We start from the raw sequence: 19,066 nt of genomic DNA, 5'->3' as shown, positions 1-19,066 counted from the left end.
AATAACAGGTGGTCAATTGACCAATAAATTACATAGCTTGCCAGCCCCAATACAAAACAATTCATTTTTTGCGTATTCTGAACAACTATGAACAATGTCAGAAAATAAAGGGGTTCTTTACATAAAAATAACACCTAAATTCCTCTTACCCTCTAAAATTAGTTACTTCAGCTTCCCTTAATGTGCTGTAATGCCACAGGAAACCAAAAGGAAAATCAACTGGCCTTAGCGGGATCCAATAACCACCTTCAGCAAAAATGTCAGAGAAGCTACTTACTGTAAAGGTCAGTTACAGTGGTCTACATGTGTGTGAATCTGGGTTCTTACATTTGAAAGTAAAAGCCTCCTTCAGAGAAAGAATGAAATGGAGTAATGGGAAAACAGATTTAGATCCATAAGACTCCTCTTAAGAAGTGGCACACTGAAGGTTCCTACTTGAACCACATCTGCGAGCGACCAGCAGGGGAGATCATGCTTAGGGCAACCAACATGGGTTCATTCGAGGCAGGTCCAGTCAGACCAACCTGGTGAACTCCTATGACCAAGTCACAAAAACCTTGGATGCAAGTGTCATGGTGGATGTAGTCCTTCTGGACTTTAGGAAGGCCTTTGACGCTGTCTCTCACCCCATTCTCATTAAAAAATTAGGTGACTGTGCCGTTGATGCCTACACAGTGAGATGGGTTGCAAATTGGCTGGAGGGCCGCACCCAGAGAGTGGTGGTGGATGGGTCTTTTTCAACTTGAAGGGATGTGGGCAGTGGGGTCCCCCAGGGCTCCGTCCTCAGGCCCGCACTGTTCAACATCTTCAGCAGCCACTTGGATGAGGGGGAACGAGGGGACAATGGTGGGGGGGAAATGAGGGGGTGAAAAGCACCCTGTTCAAATTCACGGATGACGCTAAGATGTGGGGAGAAGTGGGCATGCTGGAGGACAGGAACAGGCTGCAACTAGATCTGGACAGGTTACAGGGGTGGGCAGATGAAAACAGGATGGGTTTCAATACTGACAAGTGCAAGATGATGCACCTGGGGAGGAAGAACCAGCAGCATACCTACAGGCTGGGGAACTCCCTTCTTGTCAGCACAGAGACAGAAAAGGATCTTAGAGTCATCATTGATTCCAAAATGAACATGGGCTGCCAATGTGGGGGTGCAGTCAGGAAGGCTAACCGCAGCTTGTCATGCATCCACAGATGCATCACAAGCAGATCCAAGGAGGGATCCTCCCCCTCTATGTGACGCTGGTCAGGCCGCAGTTGGAGTTCTGCATCCAGTTCTTGGCACCGCGCTTCAGGTGGGATGTGGACAACATGGAGAGGCTCCAGAGAAGGGCCACTCACATGATCAGGAGGCAGCAGGGCAGGCCCTACCAGCAGAGGCTATGGGACCTGAACCTGTTCAGCCTCCACAACAGAAGGCCGAGAGGGGATCTGGTGGCCATCTGCAAACTGGCCAAGGGGGACCAGTAGGCAATGGGAGAGTCCCTGTTCCCCCGAGCACTACCAGGAGTAACAAGGCATAACGACCATAAGTTGACTGAGAGTAGATTCAGGCTAGACATCAGGAGGCACTACTTTAGAGTCAGGGCAGCAAGGATCTGGAACCAACTTCCAAGGGAAGTGGTGCTCGCTCCTACCCTGGGGGTCTTCAAAAGGAAGCTAGATAGACACTTAGCCAGGCTCATTTGACCCCAGCATTCTTTCCTGCCCATGGCAGGGGGTCGGACTTGATGATCTGCTCATGTCCCTTCTGACCCTACCAACTATGAAACTATGGAGGAGAAAAAGAGCTCAGACACACAACAGCAAGAAAGAGGATGATAAAAATTCATAAAAAGGAGTTAAAAAGGAAGATAACGGAAAAGAAAGAAAACACTAATGGAAAAAAGTTGGTAAATGTGTACCTCATTCACATTTTTTTTTTTTATAAATATTCAGATAGCAATTTTAAACTTTACAAAATACTATGCAAGACTTTTTAAACAGAAAAATATTTGATCGTTACAGTAGTACTTTAATTTTGAAAGCAATGGGAAAAAAACTTTATGAATCCACACAACAAATTCACAAAAAGGATGTCCAAATCCAAAACAAGATCTACATATGCTTCATATATTTTTCAGGGTAAGCTGATCTGGGGCATTTATGGAGTATCTCCAGTAAGTCGCATAAAAACGTGTCACTGGGGCTAAGTGAATCTGCTTTGACACCAACTCACAAAAAATGATTTAAGGCATCTTCATCTTACGTGACCCCTCTGCTGTTTTCTCCCCCAAATACTGTGTTCTATCCTTGCAGTCTAACCTCATTCTTCACAACTACTTGTCTGAGTGGGAAAATGACAGGAAACTCTAGCTCCTTAACCCCAAACTTCTGCTGGTTGCTGAAAACACTAGTGGTTAGTACCTTTGGTACATAAAGTATCTAATTGTACCTAAAAGGTAGCTGGTGATTACATTATATACTGATATCATGTAATAATTGATGGAAATCTGAAGAGAGGGTATTAATTATAATTTTATCCTCCTGTACTTAAGTTCCTCAGCTTTATTTAATTAATTTACTTAAGTCTACAAACCTCACATACATGAAACCACAATAAAATCTGAGAGCAGATCTGATGAAAAGAGAATCAGCACTGAAATATGTTACAATTTAATTCTGAACTTTCTTTGCAGTACAAGAAACGTTATCAATACATCACATGTAAAAACAGATGCAGCGATGCATATAGCACATGAAGTATTTGTCTTGTGTAGCATGAACTGTTACAAATCTCATGTTTATAAAATTAATCAGAGATTTGGATTTTATTTAGGCACTATTTTCTCAAGTGTTCTGTTCCTCCTGCAACTGATTTCTGGTATAAAAATCAATGTTAAAGTAGGAACAAGTCCAACAGCCCCTTAGAAAGCTAAATAGGAATAGTACGTTAGCAGAGCATCAAGGAAAATTTTAAAAAGAAAACAGACAATGCCTCAAAGATAGGAGATAGCACGTACTACCTGAGGAGAACAAGCAGTTTATAGAACATCTCAGTCCCACTTTTGTGAAGCATGCTTGTGTCTTGTATAACCTAGGGACAAGAGTAGTATGTGCCTAAAAGCTTACCAAACCTCTCCCCCAACTATAACATTTCTCCAATAAAAGGTACCACAAAAACAAAAAAAGCAAAACATTTTACCTCTCCAGCATCAAAAAATAAATCTTACCACCGATTCTGGTAGGGCTGAATTCAGATATAGATTGGTGACAAAATTTGTAATTACTGCAGAACTGTCATACCAGATTCTTCATTTAAATGCACAGTTCATTGTTAATATAGGCTTACTTGCTTTTTTTTCCATCTTGTCTGACCTTTGCTGATTCCTTCCCTTCCAGAACTCCCCACTTTTTCCTCTATAAAAATGTTGTGAACTTGAACAAATAGAATATTTTCTGTCCAACTACAAAGATATCGGTGAGGAAACCGTGTTATGTAATTCAAGCCAAACATGGGAAAATAAGAAATAAATAAACTATTCTTAGTAATGAGGGGAGGGGTTATTTCACCACTTTGTTGTCATTTTTAAATGTCTTACCTTTCCTCTCCTGCTCTCCTTCAACACAAATTGGTCAACTTCCTACAGCAATGCAGAAACCCAGAAAAAGAGAAGGAAACATACCAGCGTAACAGAGGAAAAGGTTACAGATGTGGACAGCATAGTATAAAATAGCAGTGAAAGAGAAAGAGCTACTTAAAGGTTAATTCATAAGAGAACTCAAACTATGATAATTCCAGCACTGATGATTTGCAAAGTTTTTTTTTCCTCAAATAAAAAAAAAAAAAAAAAAAAGAGCAGTGTTGTATTTAGTCGAAACAATGTTTTCTGGAGACTATGTAAAATAAATGTCCTATTTGCTCCCTATTCAAAAGAATAAGATTTTGTATTGTTGATTGCCAAAATAATGATAAGAAGGTAATTTATGTAGGCCTGCTAAATTCTGGAAGAAAAAACATCTTGGGCTTCAATTTGGAAAAGAAAAGAAAAGAAAAGAAAGACAGTCTCAGATAATCCCTTTTCTTTCAAAAGTAGAACATATATAGATATAAAGAATAGCCTTTTAATTTTCATGTATGGAAATGAACAAATTCTGGAGGCAGAATTATAAAACTACCATCACATTTTACCTTCTAAACATAACTGTACACATTAAAAAGAATTTAAAATTACTCCTGATGTCTACAGCAACATTGCAGTTACCCAAGTCATTCAGAAACAAATTCTAGAAAAACCACTTAAGTGATTAGTGCAAAACAACTTTTTTTTTTCCCCCAGGCAAACCCTATATTAAAGTGGAGCATCTAACAACGTGTGTTAAAATACTTTTAGGAAAATGAGTATTTGTTTACTCTCAGCAGAACAGATATGCCATTAAACTTTCATCTCCATTAAAGAAGGGTTTTTTGAGCCAAAGAGAATAGCCATGGTCCAGTTTCTAAGAATGGAATAATTACACAGAAAAGGTAATTTAAGAGGATGTTTCAGAAACTAGCAGCAATTTCTAAATAAAACCATTTTGTGTGCAAAAATAGTTTTCTGAACCACATCACTCCTTTACGTAGTTGTTTTGCTTTGTAATACAACTATTCCAGCGAGTTAGAAATTTCTTGATACTGTCCTCAAATAAGCTTTTTGGTTGCTGTGACTCTGGCATCAGAAGTTGCACCACTGGCAAATATGCACCCACAAAGAGCCTCCTTCATAGCCCAAGCAAGTGATAATCACTTAGTGCAAGGTCGGGACTGTAGGGCAGTTGTGGCAGTGGGTGTTGCTATTGACTGTGACCTCCATGAAGTGGACAAGGAGTGGTCCTATGTCAGTGGTCACTTGATCAACTGGTCAATTGCGAAGCCTCTGACAGTCGATCTCAGCCTGTCAGAGGCTCCACAATTGGGAGCAGCAGGACGCACATGGCTGGGCTGACCTATGCCCCCAGCCACCCAGGCTGCACTCAGCGAGTGGGGTCAAAACCTGGGCAGCTTGTCCGGGAGGCGGAGGGGCGGGGGGGGTGGTAGATCCTGGAGTGCCGAAAAGTAATCTTCACCATAAAAAGGTTGGTTACCACTGTCCAATGGGTGGTGGCAATGATGTGCATTTTCACTGTGTGCTCTGCTTTTTGCTCAGGATTGTAATGGTAGACCCAGGCATCGTTCCTGGTAATGATGCACAAGAGGAACCCCTCACCTTCATCCCATACATCTTGCAGAGGCTGGGGATACATTTCCACACACTGTCTTTTTTGATGCACATGCAACAGTTGCTTTGGCACCCAATGGGCACATACTTCCAGGTAATTCAAGTGACCATACAAAATGGCATGGATCCTGAAAGCATTTACCTGTTGCCCCCACTAGCTCAGGAATACTACTTGTCTGCTTACATGCATTGCGCTGTCAACCTCGGCAACGTTTTCCTCCCCTGTGGCTATGCTGTGGCATGCCACCTGGGGTTCATCCAGTATGGACATGCAGCTGTTTCTGAACTTCTCCACCCACTTATACACCTTCCATTGAGCCATACAGTTCTCACTATATTGTGCCACAATCCAATGGTGAATTTCACCAGACAGCAGATCTTTGGCACACAGAAATCAAATGTCAGAACACTGTTCTTCTTTTGTACACACAGACAATGTGGCCATGCAGCTGTCAATGTGCTCACTAGCATCACATGCAGGTTCAGCCTAAAGGGATGGCAGCATTGTCAAATGCACCCACCAATGCTCCCCACTGCTGTGTAGTTTCCCACTTTCTTGCAGATATGCAGCATGGGCAGCTGTTTTGCTGTTTGTTTCTGAAACACCCTTGTACCACTGAACAATAACAGTACATATAAAAATACATAAAGACAACAGATTCTTATGGTAATAAGCATGATTATATAGAACACATGAATGTTGTAATTTAAAGTATGTTTACCTCATATTCTTTTCTGCAAATTTTCAGGATGTCATTCTTCGAAGAAGCCTGAAATCAGTTAAATTGCTTATGTTAATGTACAGCATAAGCTAATTAACAAGAAAATCACGTAGCAAAGATTTGACATCTGTCCCTCACCTTCCCCTTCCCACAGCCTCAAACACCCCCACCTCTACTCCCCCACAGTCTTGTAGCAGGCAAACTGAGTTATGCTAAGACTTTTTAGCCATAGTCCAGGCCTTCCCAGAACCAAGCAACAAAATTGAACAGAGCGCCTTCCGTGGCACCAGGAGACGCGAGTGCTGTGATTAGGCGCTAAGTGAGCAAGGCACAACAGTATCCTTATAAAGAATGTGCCTGGCACAGTGCCAGCAGACTGGTGCACCATATATGAAACACTTGGCACAGTACCAGGGAACCGGACAATTTGGGATGAGAAAAGTTATAAAAGTGATGGACAAACAAAGGAACATGTGTGTTAGCATGATGTGACCCTGGGAGGAGAGATGCAGCTGCTGGGTCCCTGCTCGAACAGTGGGGAGCCACAAACTAAAATCCCACACACCCAATGCAGGACCCGAGGCCTGGTATCCGCAAAGGTCACTGGTTTAATGTCCAAGGAACCACCTGTCAGGTCGTACTATGGGAAGAAAACCTGTAATATTGCCTAGGGGATACTATTAAAGTTCACTTGATACCACACTGGACGATTTGCCATGTTAATCTTTGCGGGGGCTCTGGCAAAAATAATTCTATTTCTTCCCCCAACCTGCAGCCTTTACTCCCCCAGTTGCTTCCCCCGACCCTTCTGCTGCTTACCTTTTCTCAAGCTCTGACAGGCCCTGGCCCCGCTCCAACCTAGGGCACAAATCATATGCTTGGCCCAGCCCTAGCCCAATCAAGCAGTAGTAGCGTAGCACCACCACATGCAAGATGGCAGCTCAGGCCATGCTCTGGTTCAGGGGATGAAGCTACTATACTGCTGCTGCTGCTACAGGGCTGGAACAAACATGCTCCATACTGGAGCAGGGGTGAATCCTGCTGAAGCTGGAGCAAGCATAAGAGAAGGGAGGGGAGAGAGGCTACGGGGGTGGGGGAAGATGACGGAAGGGAGACCCAAGGCTGCAGGGGAGGGGACAGGCACAGGGGTGCAAGCAGTGGGGGGATAGGTGGCAAGGGGGCAAGGTGTTGGGGAGCAAGGGGCAGGGAGTCAAGCTGCTTACACCCCACAGGTCTCCCCCACTTCCCCCCCAAATGCCCCCCATAACATCTGCTCTGTTACCTCTCAGCTCAAATTCTTGGGGAACCCCGACACAGGACGCAGACTGTCTGACTCGCAAAAAATCCCCCCCTCCCCTCCTCTACCTAAACAGAAACTGATTAAAATGCTGTGGGAGACGCACCTAAAACCCTCCAGATAGGGGTGATAAGAGTGAAACAACTGCCCTAGGTCTCATTTGCATCTGAGATGGAACCAGATGACCATTCATTTACTTGAGAGATGGAGACCAGAAAGCCTGAGGCAGAGACTGCAGTGAATTCTGGAATCAGAGGAGCACTGCATGATGGGGAAGCTGTGCTCCAAATGCTAATCAACTCACACCCAGCTCAGCATTTATCAGACCAGTTCTAATTTGGATTTACAAAGGACTTCCCCCTCACACACACACACACCCCCCTCTAAGCAGAAGTAAGTTTAATAGGCATCTTGGGCCATACATTCCCCGGTCCCACTACGGGAGGCCTATTTAATCTTAATTGGCTAAAACTCGTTTGCTGGGTTAGGGAAAGCTGAGGCAAAGACACCGAGTCAGAGGGGGTATGGGCAACATTTGAACAATGGTAAAGTGTTCACCACAGCATCCAGCCCGTTGGAGCCCTGACCACAAGTGCTGTCATACTTTTCCCACGATGACTGGTGGAAGTCCTCCTCTCCCAAAGGTTATGAACACTCCAATAATTGCCTCAAGTCTGTTAAAAGACTATAGTAAGATCTGGAAAAGTCAGGCTAAGCTGAGGCTTGTTCACAAGTAAAAATCCAAAACCTTGATGCTGCAAGCTATCTACTGTTTCTGAAGAAGCCAGGAGATTTCTCATCAGTATATCTGCTATCCATAGGAATTCCAAGCTGGCTCCTAAGTATCTGGTTACTCCCTAACCTTATGTTTCTTGATTATCAATCAGTTTCCTGAGATGTTCCAAACCAGATAACCCCTTGTCAATAGAAGAGACAATTTGAGTTACACTATTGAGAATGCTTGAAAGAAGCTGAACTGAGGGTATAAAAATCTGTAAAAGAAGCAGCAAAAGTATGTGTGTGTGTACTTCAAGAGAAGTCTCTGACACCACCCACCTTCTTCTTGAGAGGCTGAAGGAGGCAGATCATCTCCCTTCAAGGGCTGTGCTGAGAACTTTAACCTGTCAGCTTTGCTACCTGAGTGCCTTGGACTGGTGAAATCCCAGCTCTCTCTCTTTTCTCTCTAGGCCTAAATTTCTGAACTTGAACTGTATTAGTTAAGCTTGAGCAAAGTTTCCCCAAATACTTAGTGAAACCAGGATAATACTGTGATTGTTGCGTTTGTTTTTCCTGTGTATGTCTATTACTACTAGTGCTATTACATATTTCATATACTTAGCAATAAATAACTCTTGTAGTCAAACTGGTGGTAACTGAGTGTATTTTTCCTTCACTACTTCTCCTTCCCCACTTGCTCTGCAGCAACGCTTCTTTTACCTAAGCTAAAGATCCCCGTGAAGCCCAAAAATACTGTGGGGTCTGCTCATCAAGAGGCTAAAAGATTGGGACGTGCCGAGTTTGAAACACATAAAGCTTGTACAGGCTGACTGACCCAGTTTGGCTCAGACATGCCCTAACGAACTGAATGCTGGCCCATGAGGGTATCATCTGGACACCCAGCCAGATTCAGAGGTATTCTGTTTAACTGTGTGCTTGTGTCTGACTGCAGTTTATTGTTGCTCTGATGAACTGATTCTTGGCATATGAGGGTGTCAACCTGTCCATACTGATCAACCCGGCTGGGTCAGGCATGTCACATTAATGTGTGTATGACTGATTTGGTGACTGGAGGAACCCAGCCCCATTGAAACTGAGTCCTGCAAGATAGCTCCATTGGGAGTGAGGATTTGCAGAAGGGAGTTATACAGCTCCGTACAGAAACACCAGTACACACAAGCAACACATTGATAGAATTACCAAGACCAGAGAAACGTATCCCTAATAAATGAGCACACCCCAAAGTGATGGACAAATCTGGTAACAGCTCCACTACTGTCTCCCCCTACAACTGTTTGCCTCACTGCAGGGGGGGAGGGGAGAGACAAATTTAAGATGGCCCTCCAATAATTAGGGTTTATACATAGAAAATTATAACAAATTTAGAAATTTTCCATACATAGACTGTAATTTTGTGTATGGGACTGGGGGGATCATTTTAAGTTCAGGGTCATCTTGGATGTGGATAAATACAATAACATACATTTGTTAAAAAAAAATCATAACAAAGCAATTTGATTTCAGTCTTTGACAGGAATTTGACAGGGTAATTTGATGGATGAGAGGAAGCAGTGGACATAATATACTCAAACCTTAGCATGGCTTTTAATACAGACACTCTTGCAAGTAAATGAGAGATATGCGGCCTAGACAGAATTACTGTTACGTGGATACACAACTGGTGGACTAACTAGAAAAAAAGAGTAATCGTAAATGGCTCAATAGCAGAATGGCAGGAGGGTCCCACAGACACCTGTTTTGGGTCTGGTGCTGTTTAACACTTTTAGTAATAAAACTTGGACACAGGAAGACAGAACTTCCTGATCAAGTCTGCAGATGACATGAAACAGGGTGGGCTTCTGAACACTTGGTAGGATTAGATTCAAAATGGCCATGATGGTGCCGAGTTGTCCAAGCTAAACGACAGAATGGAATTTCACACACACAGACACAAGGTGCTACACCTTAGGGAAGAATAAGCAAATGCACAAATACAGCTGGGTATTGCTGAGAAGGATCTGGAAGTTTTGGTGAATCCCAGACTCAACATGAGTCAGTGTTGTGATGCAGCTGCTAAGAAAAAACAAAGCAATTTTAAGCTGTATCAAAAGACATATGGTATGTATAGTAAGACACGGGAAGTGACAATACCATTCTGCTAAGTATCAGTAAGGCTTCAGCTAGAGTCAAGGGTTTGTTTGTTTTTTGATATCTTCTATTGGACCACCTGTATAATTGGGATAGATATGGAACAGAGAATGGCAGTTTGTGCCCAAAAGCTTGTTCGATATCTCTCACAACTATGCTGTTGGTCAATAAATAATTTTTTTTTAACATACATTTCCTGAACTATGACCACCACAGCACCATTTTAACCATACTCAACTAAAGTTAGTTCTGGGCCCCACAACTGGGGATATGAAGAAACTGGTCAGAATGGAAGGAAACGCAAACTATACCATGGTGGTGCACCTTTGGGTGCTTGCCACTTTAAAGGCCTGAGCAGGCTGTGAGGCAGCCAGCATGTGACTACAAAGCCAATCAGGTTGTCACATGATAGCCAGGAGGCCACCTGATTGGAGCAGGGTGAAGTAGTCTCCGAATAAGAACAGGCTCTGAGGAGCAGAGCCAGCAGTTGCAATTGGGGAGCTGAAGGACTAACATCTCCCAGCGGGAGTACTGCTGCTCCCAGAAACACTCTGGAGGTCAAGGCTAGAAACTATGGGGAAGGAGAAGGTTCCTATGGACCCAGTGGAGCGGTCCCAAGCCCTAAGGAAATGGCTATGAACCTAGGGAAGAGTGAGGCCAGCCTAGGAAAGGAGCTTAGACTGTGGGCCTACTGAGGGGCTAGGCAAGCCCCTGATTAGAACTGGCTGGGACTGAGGCCAGGGGCTCAGATGGCATAAGGGCTCAGATGGCGTAAAGGGCTGCCAGGCATAAGATCTCTGGGGCTCTAGGCAAGCCTGGAGAGTTGATGACTTAATGGTGGGGCCCAGGGGGTACTCCTGCTGAGTATGACGGTCAGCTGCTGCGAGACTGAGGCCAGGGAATCTCGACTGGAGGGCTGAAGGGCGAGTAAGCCCACCGCAAAAGGCAAGCCAAAGCTGCGAAGAGCTACTGGCACCCTGACTAGCCTGGAGGCAGGGCCAGAGCCTAAAAGAGGCTGAAGGTCCCTTTGATGGGGGGACACATCACTGCCAAAGAGAGGATAGGCGGTCAGCCGGCCAGCACTCTAGTGACTGAGGGTCTGTGATGAGATGAAGGCTGCAACAGAATGCCCAGGATTGAGTAGCCCAGGGAGAACATCTGGGAGCCCAGTGAGGGAGCGAAAGACAAGGGCAGGTAGGCTTGCAGTGGTCCTGGGGAATGACTTAAAACTACACCCATCCTGGGGAGGATGGTGTTGTGGGGCTGCTTGTGGCAGATCTGTGTGCAGGACAGGGCAGGATGCAGCTGTGGGCTGGGGCTGTGCTGTTCCGGGGGGGGGGGAAGGAAGGGGTTGGGCCATGCTGCATTCTGGGTGGGTGGCGGCAGCAGCGCCAAGAGGGGCTGGTGGAGGTTACAGTGAATTTTGGGTTGGCTGCAGCACACCTCCCCCCCGCCCCCCCAAGTGCTGCCTGCCCTGAGAGCAGCCCAGCCCAGTGCCCCCCTTCCCCCCCCGGAAGAGCCCAGAGTAACCCTGGCCACAGCCCACCCCACGCAGAGCCAGGGGCACTCATTCCACCCTGTGCCTTTCCAAGGTGAGCACAGTGGCAAGAGTCACGTCCCCCAGACAAGCTGCTTGCAGCTCCGTCCCATGCCCTGCCGGCTCTGCAGTGCCTGCCCCAGCCCCACACCCTTCCTCACCCCTGCTGCAGATGCCAGAAGCCTGCAGCCAGGCTGCCTTGTAGCCCTACCACTGCCCCACATTTTGGGGAGGGCTAAGCCCCATTAGCCCCCTCCCTTCTGCCACCTATGGTACAGGCCCCAGTGAGGGGGCATGTGGCCAAAGCAGGACTACGGGCACCTGAGGCCAAGTTTAGGCCTAAGGCCGAGTGCAGCCCAGCAATGGGGCCAAGGGAGTAACAGTGGAAATGATTTTGGATGCCATCTGAGAGACATGGGAGTACACAGTAAAAGGGAGGTCAGAGCTGTGTATTATGCCCTTGACATCAGGGTACAAAATGGGCAGCCTCCTGCCTATAAACAATTTAATTACAACGAAGGCATGGCAGGAGGACAGACTGTCCTAGAGAGGTGGGCAGGCCAATATTATGACCAGACCCAGGACGGCCCCCTGTCACATATACAAAGAAAGACTGAAAAAATTAGGTATGTTTCAGTTCAGTAAAAACAAAATTAAAGAGGGACGTGATAATCAAGGATGTCCTTCTTCTCCCCTATTAGGTGGTCTCTGTGCTGTGTCTCTTTTGTTTGAAAGATTGCAAATCCTTTCAATTCAATTGGGTGGAAGGGGGTGCAGCATGCACCTGAACCCACACCCGCACTGCCCAGGTGAGCTCTACTGTATGTGCCCCCCTGACTCCCCTTCCTCCCCCCAGCCAGCACTTTCCCACACACTCCCCACCTCTCCCCACACATGGTATACAAGAGTAAGAGTATTTTGAGATATTATGCAAATCACCTCTATATATACTGCTCAAAAAACATAAATCCAGACAAAAAAACCTATTTTTTTAAAAAAGAAGTAAAACATGTTATAGTAGATGTTTGATTTTTAGCATATGATTTGGTTTTTATCTATAATTTTTTAAAATAGTAGCTTCCAAAAGACTGTGTATGTGACCCGTGACAGTTCAAAACTTCTTAAGTGGCCAACCAACAGAAATAATTGCCCACCCCTTCAGTAAAGCCTGTCAAACCTGTTAGCATTCCAGTTCAATGCAAACTCTGAAAAATGTATCAAACAAATTAATCAAAACAAAAAGGATAGGCAATATGATGCTATAACTGTACACACAGAAAGCACTATTATTTACTACGCAGAGAAAAAGGAAATCTTCAAACAATCATCAAGGCTCACATTTGTGAGAGCCTGGCAGGACAAATTATGCTGAGGGGAAACCAGCACGGGTTCGTGGCAGGTAGATCGTGCCTGACCAATCTAGTCTCTTTTTATGACCAGGTCACAAAACGCCTCGACGCAGGAGGAGGGGTGGATGTCGTATACTTGGACTTCAGGAAGGCCTTTGACACGGTATCCCACCCCATACTGGTGAACAAGTTAAGGGGCTGTGACTTGGATGACTGCACAGTCCGGTGGGTGGAGAATTGGCTGGAGGGTCGCACCCAGAGAGTTGTGGTGGATGGGTCGGTTTCGACCTGGAAGAGTGTGGGCAGTGGGGTCCCGCAGGGCTCGGTGCTTGGACCGATACTCTTGAATGTCTTCATCAGCGACTTGGACGAGGGGGTGAAATGTACTCTGTCCAAGTTTGCAGATGACACTAAGCTATGGGGCGAAGTGGACACGCCGGAGGGCAGGGAACAGCTGCAAGCAGACCTGGACAGGTTAGACAAGTGGGCAGAAAACAACAGAATGCAGTTCAACAAGGAGAAATGCAAAGTGCTGCATCTAGGGAGGAAAAATGTCCAGCACACCTACAGCCTAGGAAATGACCTGCTGGGTGGCACGGAAGTGGAAAGGGATCTTGGAGTCCTAGTAGACTCCAAGATGAACATGAGTCGGCAGTGTGATGAAACCATCAGAAAAGCCAATGGCACTTTATCGTGCATCAGCAGATGCATGACAAATAAGTCCAAGGAGGTGATACTTCCCCTCTATCGGGCGCTGGTCAGACCGCAGCTGGAGTACTGCGTGCAATTCTGGGCGCCGCACTTCAAGAAAGATGCGGATAACCTGGAGAGGGTCCAGAGAAGGGCCACTCGTATGGTTAAGGGCCTGCAGGCCAAGCCCTATGAGGAGAGATTAGAGAAACTGGACCTTTTCAGCCTCCGCAAGAGAAGGTTGAGAGGCGACCTGGTGGCTGCCTATAAGTTTGTCAGGGGGGCACAGAAGGGAATTGGTGAGTATTTATTCACCAAGGCGCCCCCGGGGGTTACAAGAAATAATGGCCACAAGCTGGAGGAGAGCAGATTTAGATTAGATATTAGGAGGAACTTCTTCACAGTTCGAGTGGCCAAGCTCTGGAACGGGCTCCCAAGGGAGGTGGTGCTCTCCCCTACCCTGGGGGTATTCAAGAGAAGGTTGGATGTGTATCTAGCTGGGGTAATGTAGGCCCAGCACTCTTTCCTGCTTATGCAGGGGGTCGGACTCGATGATCTATTGAGGTCCCTTCCGACCCTAGCATCTATGAATCTATGAATCTATAAGCACTGGTGGTGGTGGGGGGGGGGAGGAATGGCTATGACAGAAGCCTAAAGGCAGAATCCCTCAAGTTTGATTTTATTTTCTTTAAATAGGGAAATATTTCCTTCAATTCTGAAAATATAATTATAGTAATGCAAGAAATGATACTAAGCAAAATTAAATACCATGGAAGCAAAAGGACACTAATGTTGCTTTCTGGATATTCATTACATTTTTCTCCCCAATTTCTTTTTTAAACCAGCAGCTCAGGCTTCTACCTTAATTAAAAATGTGTGAACAGGCATACTTTTCACAAGTGACCACAACACTGCCAACATAACTGGAAATCTGGGTGAGGGGGATCCCCTACCCTCCATCAATGCTGACCTTGTGAAGGAACACCTTGAGAAGCTGGATACCTTCAAGTCAACTGGCCCTGACTATCTGCACCCCAGGGTACTCAAGGAGCTGGCGAGCGTCATAGCCCAGCCCCTGGCACAGATCTTTGAAAACTCCTGGCGCTCTGGTGTAGTGCCTGAAGACTGGAAGAAGGCCAATGTGGTGCTGATCTTCAAGAAAGGGAGGAGAGTGGATCCGGCTAACTACAGGCCCATTAGCCTGACTTCTATCCTGGGGAAGATCTTGGAAAAGTTTATTAAGGAGGCCATCCTTGAGGGACTGGCCCAGGCTAACATCCTAAGGGACACCCAGCATGGGTTTGTTGCGGGTAGGTCTTGTTTGACCAATCTCATTTCCTTCTATGACCAGGTGACCTATCACCTGGACAAGGGAGAAGAGATTGATGTCATATATCTTGACTTCAAAAAAGCTTTTGATCTGGTATCCCATGATCACCTCTTGGCCAAACTGCCCAGTTGTGGCCTTGGCTCCACCACGATCCGCTGGCTGGGAAATTGGCTTTGTGGTCGGACCCAGAGGGTTGTAATTGATGGCAGTCACTCATCGTGGTGCCCTGTGACCAGTGGGGTCCCTCAAGGCTCTGTCCTTGGACCCATACTGTTCAACATCTTCATTAACGATATGGACACTGGAGTCAGAAGTGGACTGGCCAAGTTCGCAGATGACACCAAACTTTGGGGCAAAGCATCCACGCCAAAGATAGGCGGGTGATCCTGGCTGACCTGGACAAGCTCAGCAAATGGGCAGACGAGAACCTGATGGTGTTTAACACCGATAAATGCAAGGTTCTCCACCTTGGGAGGAAAAACCTGCAGCACCCTTATAGGCTCGGCAGTGCTACGTTGGTTAGCACTACAGAAGAAAAAGACTTGGGGGTCATCATTGACCACAAGATGAACATGAGCCTGCAATGCGATGCTACGGCTAGTAAAGCGACCAAAACGCCGGCGTGCATCCATAGATGCTTCTCGAGCAAATCCCGGGACGTCGTTCTCCCCCTTGTACTCGGCCTCGGTGAGGCCGCAGCTGGAGTACTGCGTCCAGTTTTGGGCTCCACAATTCAAAAAGGATGTGGAGAAGCTTGAGAGAGTCCAGAGGAGAGCCATGCGCATGATCAGAGGTCAGGAAAACAGATCTTACGATGACAGGCTGAGAGCCATGGGACTCTTTAGCCTGGAAAAGCGCAGGCTCAGGGGGGATCTGATGGCAACCTATAAGTTTATCAGGGGTGAACACCAGGATCTGGGGGAACATCTGTTCACCAGAGCGCCCCAAGGGATGACGAGGTCGAACGGTCACAAACTCCTGCAAGACCGTTTCAGGTTGGACATAAGGAAGAATTTCTTTACTGTCCGAGCCCCCAAGGTCTGGAACAGTCTGCCAGCGGAGGTGGTTCAAGTGCCTACATTGAACACCTTCAAGAGTAAATTGGATGCTTATCTTGCTGGGATCCTACGACCCCAGCTGACTTCCTGCCCTTTGGGCAGGGGGCTGGACTCGATGATCTCCCGAGGTCCCTTCCAGCCCTAATGTCCATGAAATCTATGAAACTTAGGTAGGAAGCATGAATTTTGAGTCCAAAACAGTAGTCAGGAGCAGTTATGACCTTCAGGGTCCAAAGCGGGTCAAACCTCTAGCCTGCCTTTCTCCTCAGTGTCAGTAATCAGACCCAGAGCAAGAAGGGTAGGCTTGAAGAGAGCATGCAAAACTCCAATTGCTTCTTGTTGTTTTGTGCATTTTTTTGCATCACTACCACTCCATCTCTACTGCCTGAGCTATTTAACCTCCTATTTGTCAACAGACTCCTTAACCGTGGGGTCAGCATCACTAGCACCTAGCTACAGGATGCTTTTTCAGTTATTTCAAATCGGCAATTCCAATTAATAAGTGATTCAAGCTACATCTCTCTAACCTCTAACCTGTTACTTACATTTCCAAAAACAGAACTAAAAGCTGTTGCATATTTCTTCATGTGGTACAGTGCAAGATCTCACTTTTTAAAAAGAAAAGCTTCAATGACCAAAACATGACAGTTGGGTACGCAGATTAATTCTTGATCTAGTTAGCATTTTTAAAAAGGATTTTTGCAATATTTCCTCAAAATTAAATAAGTCTTAAAATAATTAAGTTAATTTATTTTTACTTTTGCTTTTTACATGCTATATTGTTCAATAACATACATATTAAAGATGGAAGAAAATTAGAAAGCCTTACCTGTTTACATGCCTGTCGACATTCCACAGCAATGGCTAGTTCACAGCAACCTAAGCCAACCCAACCATCAGACTTTTTCAAAACACCTTTAAAATAAAATTACACCATGTATTATGGTAATAAAAGTATCCATACTATAACCCCCCCACACACCCACAATTAAGTTGCTTCTCAGACATGATAAAGCAAATACCCACAGCTATGTGCCAATGATATCTTTCTAAATTACAAGTCAAACTTTTTGGAACGTGAAGGACCACAAGAGGACAAAGGCTTAATAAGCATGCTAATTTACAATTACATTGCTCTTCAAACACCTATACAATATTTACAGTGAATTAAGCCAAGCAATACCCTTGTGAAAAGTATTATCAGGACTCAAAAAGTTATTCAGCTGACAGAAGGACTGAGCCTTAATAGCCGGGAAGGAAGGTAATTAAAAATAAATACACCTATCTTTTCAAAGATCTTGTCTTCTTTTAAGATGGACATTATTTGGGGCATTAATAGGGTCATATTTCAGTTAATAAAGTTTAAAAGAATTCTGTCAATTATGAGGGGTACACCAATAGAGATTTTTTGAGCCAATACCAATGGCTGATTTTTAATGAGCCACATCGTCCAAAACCGATCTGCTTGCTGATATGCAGGTGAGCAGCTTGGAGAGCAGTATCGGGCTGGTAAGTCTGTTGCGGGGAACCAGTGGGGCTGGGGCAGAGGCTGTATAGACAGGGCAGAGCATGGGATGGAGCTGCAGCTCATCTGAGGACCATGGGAGGGGCAACGTGCACCCCGGAAGGGCATGTGCCTTCGGATCTGTATGTGAGGTGAGGACAGGCTGCTGCTGCGGGCCGGGGCTGAGCTATTCCCGGCGGGGGGGCTGGGCTGCACTCAGGGTGGGCAGCAGCAGTATTGGGAAGGGTCCTATGGTGGGGGGAGCAGCTGCAACCACCCCAAAACTTACCCCCCCTCTCAGCACCACTGCTGCCCACCCCGAGTGCAATCCGGGCCAGCCCCATGTTGGGAAGAACTCAGCACCGCCCCAGTCCGCAGCAGCAGCCTGCCATGAGATATGGGGGTATGTGCCCCCCTGCCCTCCCAGGGTGTGTGCAGCAACAGGAGCCACCACCCGCTCCCCACACCCCCTGGATGAGCCACTTGCAACTCCATTCCATGTCCCACCTTGGCTGTGCAGTGGCTGCCCCTGTCCCAGCCCCACTCCCTCCCTCACTGCTGGGGTCTCACTCACCCCCCACTCCCCACACCCCTTCCCTCACAACAGACTTACCAGCTGCTCTCCACACTGCCAAGGTGCACTCCTGGCAGCCTGTGTGCTGTGCTGCAGCTACACACATACACAAGGCATTTATTGGCGACATTATCGGCTACCATCAACCAAAAAAAAAAAAACAATTGCCAATACTATCAATTTTCCTAATATCAGTGCCGATGTGATATGGGACCAATGTATCAGTGCACCTCTATCAATAATAACTCTCTTGCTCTTCATTCCACTCCTCCTTCCTCCCTATAAGGTTAATGCATCTTTCTCTGAATTGATTTCAGAAAGTCTGATCTTTTCCTTTCGTTGCTCCAACCCCTCCTTCCCACACCCCTGCCAATATTGGCTTCTATGCCTCACTTATTTTATAGAAAGAAATGAGAAAAAGAAATGGAATATCTTAACAAAACAATTCTCTTTTCTAATTTATTCCACAATCTCTTCTCCTCTCTCCTGCAATCAGCCTCTCTAAAATCGTAGAAAATATGGGTTGGGAGGAACCTCAGGAGGTCATCTCATCCAACCCCCTGTTCAAAGCAGGACCATCCCCAATTAAATCATTCCAGTCAGGGTTCTGTCAAGCCAGGCCTTAAAAACCTCCAAGGATGAAGATTCTACCATCTCTCCAGGTAACCTGGTCCAGTGCTTCACCACCTTCATAGTGAGAAAGTTTTTCCTAACATCCAACCTAAACCTCTCTTGCTGCAACTTGACACTATTGCTCCTTGTTCTGTCTTCTGTCACCACTGAGAACAGATTACCTCCATCCCTCTATGCAACCAGCCTGCAGGTAGTTAAAGACAGCTATCAAATCCTGCCTCAGTCTTTTCTTCTGCAGACTAAATAAGCCCAGTTCACTCCACCTCT

General features: G+C 45.9%; 1 protein-coding gene across 1 annotated transcript in view; it reads right to left on the bottom strand.

Annotated features, from left to right (window-relative positions):
- RECK (reversion inducing cysteine rich protein with kazal motifs) overlaps window positions 1-19,066 on the bottom strand; it is a 118,931-nt gene that overhangs the window by 63,696 nt on the left and 36,169 nt on the right. Inside the window, exons 5-6 of the mRNA XM_090049344.1 lie at window positions 16,918-17,003; window positions 5,963-6,010 (exon numbers count right to left, since the gene is read on the bottom strand). Coding sequence (XP_089905470.1) covers window positions 5,963-6,010; window positions 16,918-17,003 — 134 coding nt within the window. The remainder of the gene's footprint in view (window positions 1-5,962; window positions 6,011-16,917; window positions 17,004-19,066) is intronic.

Source organism: Crocodylus siamensis, chromosome 5 (assembly GCF_052110815.1).
Source record: "Crocodylus siamensis isolate JL-2025a chromosome 5, ASM5211081v1, whole genome shotgun sequence".
Lineage (NCBI taxonomy): Eukaryota > Metazoa > Chordata > Crocodylia > Crocodylidae > Crocodylus > Crocodylus siamensis.
The sequence above is the reverse complement of the archived record's forward strand: the minus strand, read 5'-3'. Positions and strand labels throughout refer to the sequence as shown.